The 22,251-nt window shown below is 59.0% G+C and overlaps 1 protein-coding gene across 1 annotated transcript in view; it reads right to left on the bottom strand.

Moving 5' to 3' along the window:
* Positions 1 to 237: 237 nt before the first annotated feature.
* PAX1 (paired box 1) overlaps positions 238 to 22,251 on the bottom strand; it is a 47,583-nt gene continuing 25,569 nt past the window's right edge. The window contains exons 4-7 of the mRNA XM_075706735.1: positions 8,687 to 9,322; positions 6,703 to 6,845; positions 5,258 to 5,477; positions 238 to 329 (exon numbers count right to left, since the gene is read on the bottom strand). Of these exons, the coding sequence (XP_075562850.1) occupies positions 238 to 329; positions 5,258 to 5,477; positions 6,703 to 6,845; positions 8,687 to 9,322 (1,091 nt within the window). The remainder of the gene's footprint in view (positions 330 to 5,257; positions 5,478 to 6,702; positions 6,846 to 8,686; positions 9,323 to 22,251) is intronic.

Below are 22,251 nucleotides of genomic sequence, written 5' to 3'. Positions count from 1 at the left end.
CGTGCGTGAACGTCCCAAGCGTGCTCCCCTGCGCAGAGATTTGCCGTGGGAGGAGGGCAGCTCTCACCACCCGGGCTGTCTTCGCATCCGGAGGCGGTGGCGTTTTGGGCACAGTTCGGTGGCACTTTGGGCACAGTTCGGTGGCACTTTGGGCACAGTTCGGTGGCACTTCGGGCTTCGGTTACAATTTGCAGGTGCTTGTTCCCAGAGGCACTGTCTCTTTGCTGCTCCGCGGCTCTAGGAAGAGGAGGCTGGGATAGAGAGTCCATGGATGGTGTTTAGAGGGTCTGCAGATTTCCCCACAGGGCTGGCAGGTTTTCTGTCCACAACTGCAGGAAGGGGAGGGGAGGGGGGAAAAAAAAAAAAAAGACAACAACCAGGTAGTGGATTGATGGACTCCAAGCACGTCGCTGCGGCTGGGCACGTCCCACATCGGCACACACACACACACACATGGATCCTCTTCCCACGGCTCCCACCGAGCCCCCCATCTGCCTGCCCCCAGGAAAGCCACCCCTTCAGAAAGGGGCTGCCTGCTCCAAGGATCAGGGGAAACGGAGGGGAAAGGGGGGGCCGTGATGGTGACAGGCATGCTCTGCCGTTGCCGGGGATCTGGATCTGCCGGGGGGGGGTGACCCAGACCCACCCCAGCCGCAGAGAGAACACGTCCCACGCGCTTTCTGAAAGTTGGGGTGCCCTGGGAGGGGACCGTGCCACCAGTGCCGGGAAGAAGGGGAAAGGAGCCGCACACCGTGCCAGCCGTAGGCCAGCTCCTGCTGGGCTTCTCCCCAGCCCCAGCTCATCCCAGGCACAGCCGGGCCCCGGGAGGCACCAGGGTGCAGGGCCCAAGGCGTGCCCGGGCTCCATGTATCCCCCCGCACCGTCCACGCGCGGGCCGGGGGCGACGCGAAGCCCCCTGGGGCTGCTGTGGGCATTGGGATAAGCAGGGAGAATTTTCGGAGGGGATAACGGCTGTGAAATGGGAAAAGGACTGAAACGGAGGGTGAAATTGCCCGGCTGAGTTTGTCTTTTTTCTCTCTTTCTTTGTTTCTTTCCTTCTTTTCTTGCCCTTTTTCTTTCCTTCTCTCCCTCTTTCTTTTCTTCTCTCCCTCTTTCTTTACTTCTCTCCCTCTTTCCCTCTCTCCTTCTCTCTTCCCTCCTCTCCCTTTTTCTTTCCTTCTCTCCCCCTTTCTTTCCCTCCTCTCCCTCTTTCTTTCCCTCCTCTCCCCCTTTCTTTTCCTCCTCTCCCTCTTTCTTTCCCTCCTCTCCCTCTTTCTTCCCTCCTCTCCCTCTTTCTTCCCTCCTCTCCCCCTTTCTTTCCCTCCTCTCCCTCTTTCTTCCCTCCTCTCCCTCTTTCTTTCCCTCCTCTCCCCCTTTCTTCCCTCCTCTCCCCCTTTCTTTCCCTCCTCTCCCCCTTTCTTTTCCTCCTCTCCCTCTTTCTTTCCCTCCTCTCCCCCTTTCTTCCCTCCTCTCCCCCTTTCTTTCCCTCCTCTCCCCCTTTCTTTCCCTCCTCTCCCTCTTTCTTCCCTCCTCTCCCTCTTTCTTCCCTCCTCTCCCTCTTTCTTCCCTCCTCTCCCCCTTTCTTCCCTCCTCTCCCTCTTTCTTCCCTCCTCTCCCTCTTTCTTCCCTCCTCTCCCTCTTTCTTTTCCTCCTCTCCCCCTTTCTTTCCTCCTCTCCCCCTTTCTTCCCTCCTCTCCCTCTTTCTTCCCTCCTCTCCCCCTTTCTTTCCCTCCTCTCCCTCTTTCTTCCCTCCTCTCCCTCTTTCTTCCCTCCTCTCCCTCTTTCTTCCCTCCTCTCCCCCTTTCTTTCCCTCCTCTCCCTCTTTCTTTTCCTCCTCTCCCCCTTTCTTCCCTCCTCTCCCCCTTTCTTTCCCTCCTCTCCCCCTTTCTTTTCCTCCTCTCCCTCTTTCTTTCCCTCCTCTCCCTCTTTCTTTCCCTCCTCTCCCTCTTTCTTCCCTCCTCTCCCTCTTTCTTCCCTCCTCTCCCTCTTTCTTTCCCTCCTCTCCCTCTTTCTTCCCTCCTCTCCCTCTTTCTTTTCCTCCTCTCCCCCTTTCTTTCCTCCTCTCCCCCTTTCTTCCCTCCTCTCCCTCTTTCTTCCCTCCTCTCCCCCTTTCTTTCCCTCCTCTCCCTCTTTCTTCCCTCCTCTCCCTCTTTCTTCCCTCCTCTCCCTCTTTCTTTCCCTCCTCTCCCCCTTTCTTCCCTCCTCTCCCCCTTTCTTCCCTCCTCTCCCTCTTTCTTCCCTCCTCTCCCCCTTTCTTTCCCTCCTCTCCCTCTTTCTTCCCTCCTCTCCCTCTTTCTTCCCTCCTCTCCCTCTTTCTTCCCTCCTCTCCCCCTTTCTTCCCTCCTCTCCCTCTTTCTTCCCTCCTCTCCCCCTTTCTTTCCCTCCTCTCCCTCTTTCTTCCCTCCTCTCCCTCTTTCTTCCCTCCTCTCCCTCTTTCTTTCCCTCCTCTCCCTCTTTCTTCCCTCCTCTCCCTCTTTCTTTCCCTCCTCTCCCCCTTTCTTTCCTCCTCTCCCCCTTTCTTCCCTCCTCTCCCTCTTTCTTCCCTCCTCTCCCTCTTTCTTTCCCTCCTCTCCCTCTTTCTTCCCTCCTCTCCCTCTTTCTTTCCCTCCTCTCCCCCTTTCTTTCCTCCTCTCCCCCTTTCTTCCCTCCTCTCCCCCTTTCTTCCCTCCTCTCCCCCTTTCTTTCCCTCCTCTCCCTCTCTCTTCCCTCCTCTCCCTCTCTCTTTCCCTCCTCTCCCCATCCTTTCCCCCCCCGCTGCCCCTCTCCCCCCCGCCCTCTCCCCGCGGGATGCGGGGCCGCGGGGGCCGGGAAGCGGGGACCCGGCCCGGCCTCCCCGGGAGCGGGAGCGGTGCGGGACCACCAGACCCCCCCCCGCCGGCTCCGCGGTCCCCCCGCCCCGGCGACCGCCCTCCCTCCTCCAGCCCCCCGCCCGGGGCTGGGGGGGCGTTTGGCCGGATAAGCTGATATTTGGGTTGTCCCAGAGAAGTAGCGGAACCAGAAAACCGATCCGGATGAAATTAAAAAGAAAAAAAAAGCTTTTAAAGGGGAAAAAAAACCCCACAACACACAAAAAAAAACCCGAAAAAAACCCACCACAAACGTTTAAAGAAAGTCTGTGGGCCTTTCGGCAGGCAGCTTGAAGACTGGCAAGTCAGGAAAGTCAGTCTCCAAGTCAAAATACCTCGAAAAATATAATAAATACGCGCAGGTCATCGTCCCTCCTTCGTTCGTTTTCTTCCCGTCTTCCCTTCCTTTCTTCTTTCTCTTTCCTTTTCTTTCTTTCTTTCTCTTTCTTGCTTTCTTTCCCTTTTTCTCTCTTTCCCTTTTTCTTTTCCTTTCCTTCCTCTCCCTCGCTTTCTTGCACTCTGTTTCTCTTTTCTTTTTTCCCCCAAATAATTGGTTTATAATTATCTGTTTTCACCCATTGATTCTCGCAATAACTCATCCCTGGAACAGCTGATGTTATGACTCGCAGCATGTTGCCGTAGTTAGAGAGAAACGGCAAAGGGTCGTATAGAAAAAGACAAACAAAAAAATTAGAAGAAGAAAAAAATGAAAAGCAAAAAAGTGAAAAGCAAAAAAGTGAAAAGCAAAAAAGTGAAAAGCAAAAAAGTGAAAAGCAAAAAACATGAAAAGCAAAAAACATGAAAAGCAAAAAAAAAAGAAAGCAAAAAAAAGCAAAAACAAGAAAAGCAAAAACAAGAAAAGCAAAAACAAGAAAAGCAAAAACAAGAAAAGCAAAAACAAGAAAGCAAAACCAAAGAAAAACAAAACCAAAGAAAAACAAAACCAAAGAAAAACAAAACCAAAGAAAAGCAAAACCAAAGAAAAGCAAAACCACGAAAAGGAAAAAATTTCAAAGCAAAAAATTTCAAAGCAAAAAAATTAAAAGCAAAAAATTTAAAAGCAAAAAATTTAAAAGCAAAAAATTTAAAAGCAAAAAATTTAAAAGCAAAAAATTTAAAAGCAAAAAATTTAAAAGCAAAAAGCCCCCAGCAATAAAGAAATGGACTAGTAAGTGGGAAATGCATCGCAAATGTGAGAAAGAATAGAAAGTCCAACACCGTGGAAAAGGAGAAAAATACCGACGGGGATTTTATAGCCAGACCAGAGGAGTTGGGAGTTTTTCAGACCGCAACGGCCTGGCCGGGGGCTTCCAGCGACGAGCCGCACCGATGAGCCGGAGACCCCGGGGAAGAGGCCAACGCACCCCCAAACCGCGGCGGGGGCTTGGCAGGTGCCCCCGGCCGAGCCCCCCGCCCCGGTGCCGCGGGTACCCCCGCAGCGTTGCTCATGTTTGGGGGGGGCCGGGGCAAAAAGCTCCGAGCAGCCGCGGGTCCGGCCCGCGCCCCGCAAACTGCACCCACAAAAGGGGCCAGCGGCCGGGGAGGGGCGCGGGGGGGGCAAGGGGGGGGGATTTGCCCTAAATTTTCCCGCACCCCCCACGGCTTCCAGCGCCAACGACGGGGAAAAATAAAATTATTCCCAGTTTATCATCCCCGTGTGCTGGCTGAGGCGCTGGGCGGGGGGGGGCTGGATAGGGACCCATGGAAAACTGCGCCGGGGGTCCCGGGGGGGCTCAGAGCCCCCGGGGGGGGCACGGAGGGGACGGGGCGTGCCCCGAGGCGCGGGGAATCGGGACCCATGGAAAACCGCGGCGGGGGGGTCCCGGGGGGGCTCGGGGGTCCCGGGGGGGGGGCACGGAGGGGACCGGGCGTGCCCCGAGGCGCGGGGGAAACGGGACCCATGGAAAACTGCGCCGGGGGTCCCGGGGGGGCTCAGAGCCCCCGGGGGGGGCACGGAGGGGACGGGGCGTGCCCCGAGGCGCGGGGAATCGGGACCCATGGAAAACCGCGGCGGGGGGGTCCCGGGGGGGCTCGGGGGTCCCGGGGGGGGCACGGAGGGGACCGGGCGTGCCCCGAGGCGCGGGGGATCGGGACCCATGGAAAACCGCGGCGGGGGGTCCCGGGGGGGCTCGGGGGTCCCGGGGGGGAGCACGGAGGGGACCGGGCGTGCCCCGAGGCGCGGGGGCAAACCCCGGGGGGGGGAGCGCAGCCGCGTGGTGGCGGAGGGGGCGTTTAATTACGGATATTTCAAATTTTGAGCGCCGTATGCTCTGCCTGAAGGTGGGGGGACGCGCAGCGACCCCCTTAGCCCCCCGCCCCGTTCCTCTCCCGCTCGCCCCGCGCCCCCGGAGGGGTCCGCAGCCGCCGCGGGGGTGCTGCCCCCCCCACACCCCCCCGGGGTCCCTGCTCACCTTCCCGCCCGGGCTGCTTGAACGCCATCGCCGTGGCCAGGTCGCCGCCGTGCACGGCCACGCCGGGCCCGTGGTGGGCCAGTGGGCTACCTTGCGGCTGCCAGGGGTGGCCCGGGGGGATGTAGCCGCCGGCCGGGCCGCCGTAGACGCCGTGCTGGTTGGAGGGGGGGTAGGCGCAGGCCGGGAGGAAGCCGCCCACCGAGGGGAGCCCCGGGGCGGGCTGGGGACAGGCACAGGGAGAGGCGCAGGCTGCGGGGGGCAGCGCGGCTCTGCGGGCCGGGGGCACGGCCGAGCGCCGGGGGGGGTCGCAACACCCCCCCCCAACCACCCCCCCCCCCCCGCCATGGGTCTGGGGTGCCCCCTCGGGAAGGTGGGGGCCGGAGGGGGAACGGGAGCAAGGGGAGCAAGGGGAATCCCCCCCCCCCGCCCGCCTCGTCCCCCCCGCCCCTCTCCCTTGTCCCTTCCTGCCCCCCGTCCCCTCCGGCCCCCCTACATTGTCCCCTCCTGCCCCCCAACCTTGTCCCACCGCCCCTCTCCCTTGTCCCCTCCTGCCCCCCGTCCCCTCCGGCCCCCCTACATTGTCCCTTCCTGCCCCCCAACCTTGTCCCCTCCTGCCCCCCCGCACCCCCAACCTTGTCCCCCCCGCCCCTCTCCCTTGTCGCCTCCTGCCCCCCGTCCCCTCCTGCCCCCCTGCATTGTCCCCTCCTGCCCCCCAACCTTGTCCCCTCCTGCCCCTCTCCCTTGTCCCCTCCTGCCCCCCGTTCCCCCCCGCCCCTCTCCTTTGTCCCCTGCTGCCTCCCATCCCCTCCTGCCCCCCTACCTTGTCCCCTCCTGCCCCCCCCGTCCCCTCTCCCTTGTCCCCTCCTGTCCCTCTCCTTTGTCCCCTCCTGCCCCCCCGTCCCCTCTCCCTTGCCCCCCCCCGCCCCTCTCCTTTGTCCCCTCCTGCCCCCCGTCCCCCCCGTCCTTCTCCCCTGTCCCCTCCTGACCCCTCCCTTGTCCCCCCCTGCTCCCTACCTTGTCCCCTCCTGCCCCCCTCCCTTGTCCCCTCCTGCTCCCTGCCTTGTCCCCCCTGCCCCTCTCCCTTGTCCCCTCCTGCCCCCCTCCTGCCCCCCTCCCTTGTCCCCTCTTGTTTCCTTTCCCTTGTCCCCTCCTGCCCCCCTAGCTTGTCCCCTTCTGCCCCCTCGTCCCCCCCACCTTGTCCCCCCCTGCCCCCTCCCTTTTCCCCTCCTGCTCCCTGCCTTGTCCCCCCCGCCCCCTCCCTTGTCCCCTCTTGTCCCTCTCCCTTGTCCCCTTCTGCCCCCTCCTGCCCCCCCACCTTGTCCCCCCCACGCCTCTCCCTTGTCCCCTCCTGCCCCCCGTCCCCCCCCACCCCTCTCCCCTGTCCCCTCCTGCCCCCCCATCTCCTCCTGCCCCCCCCGCCCCCGCTGCCCCCCCGCCGCAGTCACCTGCGGGTATTTGATATCTCCCTCCATGGCAGCCTTGTCGATGCCGTTGACCGCCTGGGGCGGGGGGAAGGCCGCCCTGTTCACGCTGGGCCAGTCTTCCATTTTGGGGGGGTAGGCAGACCCCTCCGTGCCAGCCAGAGCCCCTGGGGGGGAGAGCGCGGCGGCTCCGTTAGCGTCCCCCCGCGCCCCCCGCCCCGGCGGGTTTTGTCCCCCGGAGCAGGGATTGGGGTGAAATGGGGTGGGGGGAGCCCGGGTTCGCAGGTGCCCGCTCGTATGAACCCGCTGAGGGGGGCACACAGACCCGCCTCGCCTCCCCCCGCCCCCCCGACACCGGGGGGCACAGCCCCCCACCCCGCCACCCGGGCGGCCCGGGACCGCCTCGGTCCTGACGGCCCAAACTGGGCGCACCCCGGTTTGCACCCCAGCGGGGGGAGAGGCCGCCGGCCCCCCCTGCCCAAACCCGGTCCCCCTGCCCAGCTCCCCCCCCTCCCCACTTCCATGCTCCCGATAATTTAGGAGGCCCAATTTCTCTTCTGACGAAGGAGATTTATAAAAGTGACATCGGAATTTTAAAGATAAATGATTGCACGGAGGGAAACGCATGCGGTTGATTTACTCGGGCTTTTGGAAGGATAAAAGGGCTCCCCCGGCCCCCCCCGGCCCCTCCATGCCCCCCCGGAGCCGGCGGGGCCGGGTGCTGCCGGTGCTCCCCGGTGCTCCCCTCGCCTCCCGCGGCTGCCCCAGCCCCGGCCGCTGCTCGCTCCCTCCTCCTCGCTCGGTTTTTAGGAAAAGCAGGAACATTTCTCGGGGGGACCCCGGGAGCGCCCTGCCCGCTTCCCGAAGTGGCCTGCTTCCCTTCCTCTCTTTTTTTTTTAATTATATTTTACCCCTTTTGCCTTTCCATGGGATTGTTTTCTCTCCTTTTTACCCCCCTTCCTTTTTTTTTTTTTTCCCCTTCCCTTTTTGCCTCTCCCCGGGATCGTTTTCTCTCCTTTTTTTTTTTTTTTTACCCCCCCCTTCCATTTATTTATTTTATTTTTTTCCCCCCCTTTTCTTGCAAAGGGAAATTCAGGGCTCCGAATTTGCGGTCGGCAATCTATCATCCCCAGGAAAATATTTTCCACATTTTTCATAAAAAGTTCAAGATGTCTGTGCCTCGCCGCATCTGGCCCTGCCGCCCCGTCCTGCCGGAGCGATCGAAAAAAACCCCCAAAAACTGAAAAATAAAAACCAACCCCAAAACAGCAAAACACCCCAAAATAATAAAAAAAAAAACCCAACAAAATCAAAAAACCACCCCAAAACAAAAAAAGCCCCAAAGCAAAAAAGCACCCCAAAGCAAAAAAACACCCCAAAACTAAAAAACCACCCCAAAACTAAAAAAAAACCCCAAAGCAAAAAACAAAACAAAAACCTCAAAACAAAAAAATCCTACCCAAAACAAAAAAAGCAAAATCATAACAAAAACCCCAAAACAAACAAACAAAAAAACCAAAATAAAAAAAAAACAAAGAAATAAACCCAAAACAAAAAAACCAAACCAAAAGAAAACAAAAAAAAACCCCAAACCCCCCAATAAACCCCAAAACTCAAAAAAACCCCAACCCCCCCGAAAAAAACAAAACCCACAAAAAAAACCCCAAAGCCCCCAAAAAAACCAAAACCCCAAAAAACCCCAAAACCCCCCAAAAAACCAAAACCCACAAAAAACCCAAAACCCCCAAAAAAACCGAAAACCCCAAAAAACCCCAAAACCCCCAAAAAACCCCAAAACCCCCAAAAAACACCAAAACCCCCCAAAAACCCAAAAAAAACCCAAAACCCCCAAAAAAACCCCAACCCCCCAAAACCCCCCAAAACCCCCCAAAACCCAGGGGGGTGAGGGAGCGCCACTCGCCATGCGGGCAAGGGGCGAGCCCTGCCCGGGGCTGCGGGCCGGGGCAGCGGGGTTGGGGCGCGGGGCCGGGGGGGTCGCGGTACCCACCCGTCTGCTCGACGAAGGTGCGGATGCCCAGGATGTTGGTGACCGAGTGGGCCGAGGGCCAGGAGCGGGGCAGGCCGACGTGGGCCGCGGGCACGGGGGCGGCGGGGTGCCCCCCTGGCACTTTGGCGGCGGGCGAGGCGACGGCGCCGGGGTAGGGGTACTGGTAGAGGTGGTTGTAGGGCAGCGCCGGCTGCGGCGGGGGCTGCTTGCTGCCGTCGAAGGGGCCAGCGGGCTGCGAGAGGCTGCCGATCTTGTTGCGCAGGATCCTGCTGATGGAGCTGACCGAGGGCACGTTGTATTTGTCGCAGACGCCGTCGGCCAGCAGCCGGTCGCGGATCTCCCAGGCGAAGATGCCCGGGTCGCCTTGCTTGTAGTCACGGATGTGCTTGACCACGTTGGGGGTGGTGACCCGTGGCTTGCTGCCACCGATAGCCCCGGGGAGGATGGAGCCGGTCTCGTTGTAGCGGGCCAAGATTTTGCTGACGCAGCCGTGGGAGACGCGGAGCTGGCGGCTGATGTCGCAGGGCCGGATGCCGAGCTGCGCCAGCTCCACGATCCGCAGCCGGATGGCGTTGGGCAACGGCCGCCCGTTGACGAAGACGCCGCCCAGTTGGTTCACCTCCCCGTACGTGTGCTCTGCGGCGGCCCCGGCCCGCAGCGTTACCGGGCGGCCGACGGCAGCGTCGCCGCCGCCGCGGGGGACGAGGGGTGCCGGGGATGGGGTGGCCGCAGGGGCGGGGGGGACCGGGGGGGACGGGGGGAGGGATGGGGACGGGGCGATGGAGGGACGGAGGGATGGAGGGATGGAGGGACAGAAGGATGGAGGGACGGAGGGACAGAGGGACGGAGGGACAGAGGGACAGAAGGATGGAGGGACAGAGGGACGGAGGGACAGAGGGACGGAAGGACAGAGGGAGGGATGGGGGTGGAGGGACGGAGGGACGGAGGGATGGGGACAGAGGGACAGAGGAACAGAGGGATGGGGACAGGGGGACAGAAGGATGGATGAGGACGGAGGGACAGAGGGATGGAGGGACAGAGGGACAGAAGGATGGATGGGGACGGAGGGACAGAGGAAGGGATGGGGACAGAGGGACGGAGGGACAGAAGGATGGAGGGACAGAGACGGAGAGAGGGATGGGGACAGAGGGACAGAAGGATGGAGGGACAGGGACAGGGGGATGGACGGCAAGAGGGATGGAGGGACAGAGGGACGGAGAGAGGGATGGGGATGGAGGGACAGAGGGACAAAAGGGATGGAGGGACAGAGGGATGGGGACAGAGGGATGGAGGGACGGAGGGACGGCCGGCCGGAGGGCTGAAGGGAGGGATGGGGACGGGGACAGAGGGACAGAGGGACGGGGGGGGTGGGGATGGGGACAGAGGGAGGGATGGGGACAGAGGGCCGAAGGGACGGAGGGATGGAAGGACAGAGAGACGGAAGGACAGAGGGAAGGATGGGGATGGGGCCGGAGGGACGGAGGCAGGGATGGGGACGGGGCCGGAGGGCCTGAGGGACAGCGGGACGGAGGGAGGGATGGGGATGGGGACAGAGGGACGGAGGGAGGGATGGGGATGGGGACAGAGGGACGGAAGGACAGAGGGACGGAGGGACGGAGGCAGGGATGGGGACGGGCCGCCGCCGTGCAAGCCGTGGGCCCCGCGGGCAGCCCGGGCGGAGCAGGACCGGCCCGTGAGCGGGCGTGGGGCAGAGCCGGGGCTGCAGGGGGAGAGGGGAAGGGGGAAAGGGAGAGGAAAAGGGGGAAAAGGAGAGGGAAAGGAACAGGGGGAAAAGGAGAGGGGGAAAAGGAGAGGGAAAGGAACAGGGGGAAAAGAAAGGGGGAAAAGGAGAGGGAAAGGAAAGAAAGCAAAAAAGGAAAGAAAGGGAAAGAGGAAAGGGAAAGAGGAAAGGGAAAGGAAAGGGAAAGAGGAAAGGAGAACACGAAAGGGAGAGGGAAAGGAAAGAGGAAAGGGAAAGGGGAAAGGGAGAGGAAAGAGGAGGAAAGAGAGAGGAATGGGAAAGACGAAAGGGAGAGGAAAAGGAGAACGAGAGACAAAAGGAGAAAGGGAAAAAGAGAAAAGGAGGAAGAAAGAAAACAGAAGGAAAAGGAGAAAGAAAGAAAAGGTGCAATGAAGAGAGAAAAAAGGGGAAACAAAGAAAAAACGAGGGGAAGAAAAAAAAAGACGGGGGGGGGGGGGGGGGGGGAAAGCGTAACAAGGAGAACGGGAGAAAGAACGGAGAGACGAGAGCAGAGCGCAAGAGCGCGCAGGGAGCGGGGAGGGGGGAGCCGAGAGCCGCCCCGGCCGGGCCCGCCGTGCCGGACCCCCGCCCGCCCCCGCCACCCCGGCCCGGAGCGCAGCGCCGCAGCGGGGGCCGGCGGGGGTGCCGGTTCGGCGACCCCCACCCCCGGTAACCCCCCCCCCCCCCCTCCTCCGCCCGCGGAGCCCGTCCCGGAGCCCTCCCCGCCTGCGCCCGCCCTTACCCATCGCCCGGCGCCGGGGCAGCTCCGCTCCGCCCGGGGGGGGGGACCCCCGCCTGCCCGAGCCCCGGCCCCGGCCCCGGCCCCGGCCCGGCATAGAGGGCGCGGGGAGCGGCGGAGGAGCGGGCCGGGCGGGCGGCGGGGCGGCCGGGGGTGCGCTGGCGGCGGCGGGCCGGTTCCCCCGGTGGCGGGGAGCCCCCGCCGCTACTTGGGATCAATTTGACGTGGGAAACACGTCAATCTCGGCCGTCACGGTGGAGGCGCCGCCGCCGGCCGCCCATTGGCTCCCGCGCCGCTCCTAAATGGCCGCGGCCGCCGCTCCCCGCCGCGGGGGGGGGACCCACGGAGAAAGGGGGGGGGCACGGCACCCTCCGCCCGCCCCCTCGGGGCCAGCGTCCCGCCACGGCCGGGGCCGCCCGCGCCATCCCCCCCGCTTTTCGGGATGCGGGAAGGCGGAGCGGGGTAAACCGTGGGGGTCCCCACGCCTTCCCCCCCCCCCCCAAATCTTCTTGAGGTCTCAATGCCCCCCCCCCCCCCCCCCCGGCCGCCTCCCCCCGCTCCTTCCCACGCAAAAAGCGGAGCGCGGGCACCTGCCCCGCCTCCAGCCCCGACGGGGCCGGGACCCACGGGCGGGGGCGTGGGGAGGGGGCGTGGGGGGCGGGGGGGTGCTTTCGGGGGGAGCCACCGGCTGCCGGTGCGGGCCGGCGGCGAGGGGCTGAGCTCGGAGGCGCCCCCCCCCCCCCCCCGCAACCCCGCGCTTTCCCACCCCCCAAAAATCACGCGCGAAGGCAGCCCCGTAAAGCGTGGATGGGGCGTTTGGGGGGGTTCTGGGGGGTTTTCCTGCCCCCGTCCCCAGGAAAGGAGGAGGGGGAGATGGGGAGTGTTTCCCCGAGGGGCGGGGGGGGGGGGGGGGAACCGCCTCGCAGCCCGCCGCGGGCATCGCCTTTGCAGCCGCATCGAAAACCCGCTCCCCCGTGGGCTTCCAGCCGGGGGGGGCGCGGGGAGAGGCGGGCAGCGGGGCGGGCAGCGGGGGGGCGGGCAGCGCCCACCGCCCCGGGCTGCAGCCCCCCCGCAGGCAGCGCGGGCAGCGGCGGGCGGGAGAAGCAAACGGCGGCTCCTGCCAGGGCACGGCAGCCGTGGGGGGACGGGCGCGGGGGGAAGCCCCCAGGCGCTGCCCACCCGGCCGCCCCCTCCTCTCCCCCTTCCGCGACCCCCGAGGCGGGGGGGGGGGGGTTAAACCCGCCGTGCTCGCTGCCGCCGCAGTTTTTTGGGAGTCGGCCGTCGGGAAAAGAGAGCGGATCGACTCAAAAGCAGCCGAGGATGGCGAAGGGATGGGTGCCTGCTCTGTGCCTTCCCCCCCCCCGCACCCCCCGGCTGCAGCCCCCGGGGCAGCACCACGGCGATGAGTTTGCCGTCCTCAGCCGCGGGAGCGGCTGCCGGCGGCCGGCGGGGTGCAGGCGATCGAAAAGCGGCCGGGGAAACCGGCTGTCTCCCTCCCTGCCCTGCTAATCCCACGGGACGATTTTTTGGGGGCGTGTGGGGGTCTCCTCCCACCCACCGAAGAGCTTTTCCCCCCCCCAGGGGCCGTGGCCAGCTCGCCACCCGCGCTCGCCCGCCAACGCCCGCTCGCCCGGGGCCGGGGAGAGTGGCCCGCAGGCGGGGTGAGGAGGGGGCCTGGCCGGGGGACGGCCGGGCAGCTGCTCCTGAAGCCCCCCCGGCCCCCCCCGGCCGCTCGCTGCTCGGAGCAGCCCGGCCGCAGCGGCTTCCCCGGGCGGCCCGACGGGGCGGCGGGGCCGGCTCGCAGCGCTGCCGGGCCAGTAGCCCCGGGGAGGGCGGGGGGGGGTCGCCGGGCCTGCCGGGGAGCTCCGGCCCGGGGTCGCCCGGGCCCACCCGCCCCTCCGCGGCTGTGCCGACTTTTTGTCTCCCTCTGTTGGGAAGCGCGGAGAAATCCGCCGGCTGCGGACCGGGCCCGCGGTGAGGGGCGGAGGGGAGGGCAGGGGCCGGGGGAGCCGGGGGATGGGGTGCTGGGGGGGGGGGTCCCTAGGTGTTTAAAGCAAAAAATATACACCCACCCCGCAGCAGAAGCAACCCCCCCTCCGCCAGCCCCTCCGCCGGGCACCTGCCGCGGGAGAGCATCGCGCCCGGTGCAGCCCCCCCCTCGCCGCGTCCCCCCCGCAGCCCCCCGCGTCCCCCCGCCGCTCTGCCCGGGGAGGGCGTCAGGGGCTGCCCCGGCGGCCTCCGCCTCGGCGGGCGCTGAGCCTGGACGGGCACAGGAGAATTTCGGCCTCCTTGGAGGGGTCGGGAGGGGCGGCCGCCTTGTACCGGCGGGAGGGTGTCCTCCGCGGGCCGGGCGGGTGCAGGCGTGGGTGCGTGGGAATAGCGGGGAAGGGAAGGAAGAAGAAGAAAAGGGGAAGAAAACGAAGAGGGAAAAGGAGGCGAAAACGAAGAAGGAAAAGAATAATAAAAAGGAAACGAAGAAGGAAAAGAAGAAGAAGGAGGAGGAGAAGAAGAAAAAGAGAACGAAGAAAGAAAAGAAGAAGGAGGAGGAGGAGAAGAAGAAGAAAAAGAGAACGAAGAAGGAAAAGAAGGAGGAGGAAAAGAAAGAAAAAAGAAAGAAAAAGGAAAAAAAAGAAGGAAAAAAGAAGGAAAAAAGAAGGAAAAAAGAAGGAAAAAAGAAAAAAGGAGAAAAGAAAAAAAGGAGAAAAGAAAAAAAGGAGAAAGAAAAAAAGGAAAAAAGAAAAAAGAAAAAAGAAAAAAGAAAAAAAGAAAAAAGAAAAAAGAAAAAAAGGAAAAAAAAATAAAGAAAAATAAGAAAGCAAAAAGAAAAAAGAGAAAAAGAGACGAAGAGGGGCCGGGGGCTGCGGGGAGCCGGGCCGGGCGGGGGCGGCTGGCGCAGGTAGGGGTGCGGGCAGGGGGGTTCCCCTCTCCCCCTCGCAGGGGCCTCGGGGAGGGAAGGGAAAGGAGCCCCCGGGCCGGGCCCAGCCGAGCCGAGCCGAGCCGAGCCGAGCCGCTCTCCCGCCAGCCCGGCTCCCCCTAAAGTAATTAATAAAATGCCCCGACTGCCCTCGGTGGGGCTGAGCGCCCTACGGGCAGTTGGGGGGCAGCGCCTGGGGGCTTCCCGGCACCCCCAAACCTGCTGCCCGGCGCCAGCCCCTCCCGCCCGCCCCCCGACCTCGCTCCGAGCTGGTTTTAATTTGCTCCGGCTCTTTTTTTTTTTTTTTTCTCCCCCTTCCACCCCCTCTTTCCCCGCTCCTCTCTCGGCCCTCTCGCTTTATCGGCGTTCCCTCCCGCCTCCGGTTTTGATTTAGCGTCGGGAGTCCGGCATGGAAAATATTAGGCCGGGGCTAAAACTTTGGGCGGCGGGGGGGGAAAGTCCCTGTCCTGTCCCCCGGGTGAGGCACGGGATTGCCCCGGGCCGGGAAACCCTCTCCCGGGAACGCTCTGCTCGGGAAGGTGCACCTCCGGCGGCACTTATCAGAAACCCATAAATAGCTTTTTTTTTTTTTTGGACCCCTTCTCTTGCTACCGCTCTGCCGGAAAGCTCAGAAAAAAAAAAAAATCACCCTCACTGTATTTGAAAAAAAAAAAAAACAAACCCCTCATTCTCACCGTATTTGCAAAAGCTGCCGGACATTTGCGTATATTTTTACGCCGTGCCTTGCAAGGAGCTGAGCTTCGTGTGGCAGATGCACGACTTTGCATCGTTACTTTTGCTGAATAAAGATATATATCGGCAGTGAGGCGGGCAGCAGCGCAAGCTGGTTTTATTTTCAGATAGAAATCCCAAGAATCTTGCTGTCCTGCAGCAGCTGGCAATTAGTGCAGTTAAAGGTAGGGCTTCCCATGTGTTTCCCCGTTATTTACCCTATACTCGTTAACGATTCAGAAATGCTGTGGCTCTTAGAGGGGATATTTAGTTTAGTCATGGTTATGGAGCTCATTTGCTGTCACAATCCATCAAAATTGGAAAATCCTATTGCAGCGGGCTGAAAACGAGCGCCTGTTTGCGAAAGGCACGCTGCAAAGCGTAACGTTTCTCCCTCGCAAAGTGGAGTGCAATATTATCTGGGTGCCTGTGCGCGTGCTTTTTGTGTCAGAAGGATCACAAAATTACTTCTGACAATTTTTTTTCTTGAGCGTTTTGACACTGGCTAAATATAGAGAGTTGAATGATCCCGCTGTCATGACAAAAAAAAACGCTTTCTGTTTTCTGGAGAAAAGGCTTTGAGAGCTCAAAAAAATAAAATCATTCTTCAAAGCTTAATGCGCTGTCTGAGCCATTTTGTTTAATCATATATTTCAGTTTGGTAAAGGCCACAGGTTGAGTAATTAACAATAACTTGGTTTCATTTGTCAAAAGCAATTTAACTGTGTAAAATATACTCCACTCCAAGCCAGAAGGCTCCTCAATTCCACATGGAGAGAAAAAAAAAAATACTAAAACCCCCAGATTTTTACAATTGGATTTCTTTTCCTAAAGACTAAATTTTTTTTATCACAGATTCTTAATGTGAAAATGACAGCGGGATCCTGGATCCTTAACAAATTCTCTCCCGTTCTTGTGTAAAACGCTGTGGACCTGAGGACAATACAGATAATTTAAAATTATTCCCGTTGCTTAAGTAAACAGCTGTGGACATATCCTGCTTTTCTTTTTACTGACAGTACCCTTATTTTCTTCTCTTTTTCTGCCTGTAAACCATTTCAGATCACTTGCAAGTCACTGCGCGCGCATTTGAAATCTCTTCTAATGCCCTGAGGAGCATGTGGGCAGCGGGAGGGGGTTTTTTGGTTTTTTTTTTTTTTTTTTTTAGCTACAGCCTGAACCCGCCTGTGTCCCATCAGCCGTGGAGGTGCACAGCTGCAGGCCATCACCTTCGCTCGCTAGGTACCGAAATTTCAAAAATACAAAGCAATTTGAGAAGAATATTAAAGAAGTCTCAGCGCTGACGGCACGCAGCGGTCTCGCTGGAGGGCTGCGGGTAGAAGCGGGCGAGCGGGCCGGGGGCTGCCGGCTCCGGCTGGCTGTGTCTCAAAGGAAGGGGCAAACCCAAGCCTCTTCCTTGCAAAGGCTTAATACTGCGAAAAAGACATCTGTCAGGCGTATGCGAGGGCGACTGGCTCGCAGGAACGGCTCCATGAACCGGCGGGGTCGGTATTGAAATTCAGCTCAGCTGCCTGGGGATGGAGCAGGCTGGGCTGCGTCGGCTCCTCGCTGCAGGGGAGGAGGCTGCAGCGGTGGGGGTCTCCGAGGAGAGGAGCAAAGCACCGTCGCATCGCAGCCTGGCAGCTCCGGGCTGTCTTCCCAGCGGCGGAGTTGGGGGAGGATGAAGGCATGCACCCATCCTTTAAAAAGCAGGTACGAAACCCTGATTCTGCAGAGGACAGCACCGCTCTCCCCAGGCTCGCGCGGAGTCTCGCGCTGCTGGCCGCAGCGGCACGGCGTGAGGGGCAAAAATCCCCAGAGCAGGAGCCCAGCGTCTCTTTTTCTGGCTTTGTTAGGGCTGAGACGCAAACCATGGTGGAAAGCCGCGCTCCGGCATGTAATGTCGTCGCGGGGGCTCTGGGCAGGTGCCGGATCTGCTCGCAGGCGGTGGGTTTGTCCCCACGCCCCCCCGCGTGTGCGGCGGCCCCTGCCCTGCTTCCGTGGGTGGGAAGCGAGGTCTTGCACCGCAGCCGCGCTGGCCGCAGGCCAGGAGGCAGATACCTGTCCTTTCGTGTCACGCAGCCCTCACGGAGGAATCCCGAGCCGAGGGCGTCGCTTTAGCTTTTCAGTTTCCTCGGTTTGCTGAGCCCGGTACAAAAGGACGCCTTTCAGCTTCTGCGTTCAGGTCCTTTCTTGCCATCTCGTCTTTAGGAGTACCGAAGACATCGTCTGCGCAGCCCCCTCCGGGGCGAGGGCAAACGCCCCTCCAGCCCCAGCGCCACACGGTGCTGAGAACCCACAACCCTTGTGACTTTGGTGGGAGCCCTAGGTGCTGTGAGAGACGAGCAGCACCTTCTCAGATGAAGTCCTTGTCTCCCGGCTGGCCAGCTGCCCCCGAGACCGCTGGAGTCGCCATCTGTCCCTCTGTTCACTTTGGTGAATATTTCTTTGGTCCTACAGTGCACTGAAAGAGAAACAACACACACACACACACAAAAAACCAACCCAAACCCCAAATATTTTCCTTTAGATTAAGCTCTTGCTTAATGTTAAGCCCACATGGAAGTCTTTGCCTGAGCGTAAATCTCTGCAAGATCCGCTTAGTAGCTTATGCCCAACTTTGCAAACAAACGCCACACGTGCTCGCCGACAGAAGGGACGAAGGGCTGCTAAACCTATTCCTTTGTTTTCTTATTGAAATGGTTTTCTCATGACCATAATGAAGTGGGAAGGCCGCACGCTTGGCAAAGAAATGGATGTTAAGTTGCGCTGGTGGAAAAACACATCGAGTAGGCTGAAATAGCACCGGGTCGGCTTGTTGCATTTGGCACTGCGCGTACAGAGAGCGGCTGCACGCTGAACGGCGCAGACGTGGCCCCGGGGGAGGAGCGGGGAATCTCCTCCACGTGGAAAATATTTCGGATGAGATTCGGATACCTTTGCTCACGCGTAAGTCCGCCAGGCTTTATGGCACCGATCTATCCGGCACATCAGCCCCGGTTCTCGGAGATGGTCCTCCATCGGTTTTATGCGGGAGGTTCTCATCCCTAAGGAATCCTGGAGAAGGACCACGGGGCAAAAAGGAGGGGCCGTACATCAGGGTGACCTGAGCCGATGGTTCGGAAGAGAGGCAGGATAAATAATCCATCCAGATATTATGGAGGAACAACCTGCCCTGCCTTTCAGGCAGCGATGGACTCCACGAACCTGAAGACAAGGGCTCGCCTGATGGCCAGGCTCTTCTCCTGCTTGCAGCCAAGGGGCAGCTGATGCAAACGCCGTCCGGGACAGCTTCGGGGGGCAAGCCCGGCCCCCACCTCGCGCGTCACCTGCTCCACTGGCTCCGAAGACGTGCCTCGCGGGGCCCTTGCAGGCGGCCGTGGCGGAAGAAGGCACCCTCCAGCTTGGTGCGCCTCACGCGCTTTGCTCAGCGTCTGGCTTGGCACGAGGGGCGGCGAAGGATGCAACAGGTTAAATTTTATACTGCTGGGCTACGAACGTAACGTGCCTCCTGCAGCTCTTTACGAGCCGGTGCCACACTTCGTAGCTCTTAACAAGGGCGCTGTATGAGGTTATGCGCTCGGTGTGTTGTTCCAGCAAGCCAAGAGCTGCGTTTCACGGTGTTGTACCAAAGCATTTCACAGAGTTCAGAGCCATTTAGTGGCAGGTAAACTCTTTTCAGGGATCATTTCACAGCAGAAACTTGTATCAATATGAAAACGCGCCGAGGTAGCAGGGCGAGAGCGAGGTGAGTGGCAGAGAACATTATAACCGTCATAAAGACTCTGAATAATCGTCGCAGGACTCTGTTTATTTCTCCCTGTATGTGGCACGGGGGATATAAAATGGGATTTACAGCACGTAAAGCTGTGAAGAGCTGCCTTGTCCGTTCTAGCCGGCTCCTTCAGCCCTGAAGCACCTCTGTGGGAACTTCTCCGGTGATGCTCCCTTTGCTTCTCATCCCTGCCCGCACATGCTGGCAGCACACTCCTCACACAAGGCCCTTAAAATTGAAGATGAGGGGGGGAAAAAAAAAAAAACCAACCCAAAACCTTATCTTCACCACCCTGGAAAATGAGCAAAGACTAAGAGTGGGCACTGTGAGCAGCAGCCTGCCTTGCACAGCCATTTCTCCTCCTCCCCCTCCTTCTCCTCCTCCCCTTCCTCCTCTTCCCCCTCCTTCTCTTCCTCCTCCTCCTCCTCCCATGGGCGCAGCAGCTAAACCCTGCAGACCGCAGTTCACCCCACAGAGCCGTGGAGCTGATGCACTCACGGTCCTGTAGGATTTGTTTCATGCATCCCTAATTAAACATTGCCAGCTCCTGGAGCTGATTTTACCAGGTTTGCCCATACTCTCCCTCCCCGCTGCCTGGTCACAGCAATGCACCATGACCTGGGCACGAAGCTCTCAGGGGGGCAACAGGATTTTTCTCAAGGCTTCACCTCAGCCAGGAGCTCTCCATTGGGTCGATTGGTGCAGCTCCAACACCAAAACCATGGCATGGCCGGAGGGATGAGCTGCAGGTGATGGGAGGCAAACACGAACCCTCTGAGGGGAGGAAGGACCATCAGCTCCTCCCATCCCCTTTGCTCCAAGGGGCACGCTGCGCATCCCGGTCCTGGGCCAGCCAAAGACGGGGCTGGTGGTACAACCATGGTCCTCCTCCCTGCCGTAGGAAAGGGGAAGCCTGCGAAGTGGGTGACGATGCAGCTTTGGAGGAACTCCTTCAGATGAGACTGGCACCAGCCGGAGCCCAATACTGGAAGGTGACCCTGCGTAAGACACCTTCCCACCCTTCCTGCTAAGGCCAGTGTTTGCCCCGGGCTGTTACTGGCTTTATGCCCCGCTCCCTTAATAAAAGCACCCACAGGTAGTGATGGGTGCTGCACAGCTTTGGGACCAAATGGCATCACACCTGGGCATAAATTATTTTGGAATGGAAGTGATTGCTCAGTTCCCCTTGTTTCTCTGACTTCACAGGGCTGACAAGAGATGATAAAAATAAATGAAAAAAAATAGTTATTTATGTCCCTATTAATTGTTTTCATCGAAATCTTTCTCCAGGGGGAAAAAAATTCCTTGGAGCCAAATGGGTCTTTTTTTTTTTTTTTTTGCAGGGGTGTGGGTTTGAGTAGACATGTTTTGAGACAAAAATATGTTTTTCTGACTGTGTTTTTTTAATGACAGATGAGATAAGAGAAAGGGACTAGTCCTGTATGGCTGGAAAAGCTTTCATTTCAGGGAAAAGCCAAAATATTTTTTGATCTCCCTGGTTTGGGTTTGATGGGGAGTGCTCTGTTAGTTTGCTTTCAAAGAGGGGAAAAAACCTCCTAGCATGTTTCATTTCAAATTGCTCCTGGAAAACAGACACAACATTTTGCAGTAAGCTCTTATAAAAAAAAATATATTTGTGGCACTGGTCTGCAGCTGTGAGGGCATATGGAGGGGGAGAAGAGCTGCTGAATAATGCGAGAGTGTTTTCACAGCCACTTCTTCAAACCAGGATCTCACTTTCAGTCATGCCCTGAAACTTTCCATCTCCTCCTGGCCCCGCTTCACCTCTGCCTCAGTTTGCATCCCTGCCAGGCAGAACCCAACCTCAGAGCTGGTTTCACTGGAAAGTGTTGGGATATAATAAATACAGTTGTCATTTGAAATCGGATGTTGTGTGAGGCTGGTTGCGTCAGGTCCGATAGAAGACGCTTAGCACCCCGGCCCCAGAAATGGGCATAAAAAGACCCTTTCTTGCTCTACACCCTCCCAAGCGAGCTCCAGAATAGAGGGACTTGCTGATTTTTTTTGCATGACATGCCAATGGGTTTAACTTACGTATATTTGTCTAATCCTATGAGTGCCGGTGGGGAGCTGGGAGATGAAAACAGACCCAACCAGGAGCTGACTGGGACTTGCAGAGTAATTTCATCGTGCAGGAAGCCAGGCATCTTCCAGGGAGCCTGCACGGACCTGGCAGCTCCTTCTTTCTGTTGAACCCGCGCCCATGATATCAGCTCCTAAAGATTTTAAATAACAAATGAAACATGTTGTACATTAGGTGAATGCTGCCGCTGCTTTCTGGTAGTTTTCCCGGAGCAGCGGCGGCGGGAAGGAGCGGTGAGCGTTGGAACGGGAACATCTGCATCACTGGCTGCCATCGTCGGGATGGGGACCGTGGACCGCAAACAAAGAGCGGCTCCTTTCTGGAAATCCCCCTCTAAATCAAGTGCTGCTCCTGTAGGGAAAGCGTACAGGTTGAGTTATTGTGTGTTATTGGACATAGGCAATGCCAGAAGAAACAGCAGTATAGCCATTTGCTGTTCCCGAATCGAACCTGAACAGCTCTGCTCTCCACGTGAAGATTTATTTGCGTGGTATGCATGGTCCCGTCTTCTGGCACAAACCTTATTTCCCTCCGCGCTCCCTCTGCCTTTGTTCAATCCTCCTTCTCCAACAAGGATTTAGGGGGGTTAGCAGCGGCCCAGCCTCGCTGCCCCCATCGCCGTCGGGACCGGCAGCCGCAGGCGCAGGATGGGCAAAGCCAACCCCCAGCCCCCACGTCGCACACCAAGTGCCAAATCCTGCCCTCTCCTCCCCACCCCGAGGAATTCGGCATTGCCATCGCAGAGTGGGGTTCCCCCTCAGCCTGGGACCGGGTGAGCGAGATCCTCGTGGATGGCCGGGCCAGTAATTTGGTTAAAACGAGAAAGAAACAATATAAGAGGAAAATATAAGTACAATTTGTAAAGGCTGCACACAAACAATGCTTCCTGCTATTAATTCAAAGGCATCAATAGTTGAGTGCTTTCAGGGCACAGTATCTATTCTGTTTTCCATTTATATGCTAGAATTGTGGTAGATGTCAGGAGAATTTAATACACATGATGTAGGCATATGAATAAGCTGGATCCTTTTCTGGGAACAAGTATTCATAAGTCTCCATGTGGTTCCACATCTACAAAGACATGGGTATTTATTTCATGAGATCTGGACTCCATTTCAGGCAAGAAAAATCCCACTGAAGCCAATGGGGAATCTTTCTGTTCACGTCAATGGATCTCAGAGACCAAATTCAGGAATGCACTTAAAACACATGCTTAACTTTAAAGCCAGGCTTAAGTCCCACCGAAGTCCATTAGATGTAAGCGTATGCTTTTGCTGAAAGATGAGGAATTTAAGCAAACATTTATGTGCTTACCTGAATCAGCGCTTGGCTCGCGCTCACAGCAGAGCGAAGCTGAGGCTCGTAAACGAAATACTACAGAAATAGCACACATTTGAAGTTTTACGGGTCCAGGTTGTCGGTCTGCGTTATCTGACCAGCATGGCAGGGAAAGGCTCTGTTGCAGACGAAGGCAGGGCTCGACACGCGGTTGCATCTGCTCCGATTTCCTCAAATTGCCTGGGCAAGCGCCGCCCATTTGCACGGCCGGCAGCGAGCCTG

This window comes from Pelecanus crispus, chromosome 3 (assembly GCF_030463565.1).
Source record: "Pelecanus crispus isolate bPelCri1 chromosome 3, bPelCri1.pri, whole genome shotgun sequence".
In the NCBI taxonomy this organism is placed as follows: domain Eukaryota; kingdom Metazoa; phylum Chordata; class Aves; order Pelecaniformes; family Pelecanidae; genus Pelecanus; species Pelecanus crispus.
This window is presented reverse-complemented; position numbering and strand designations above follow the sequence as displayed.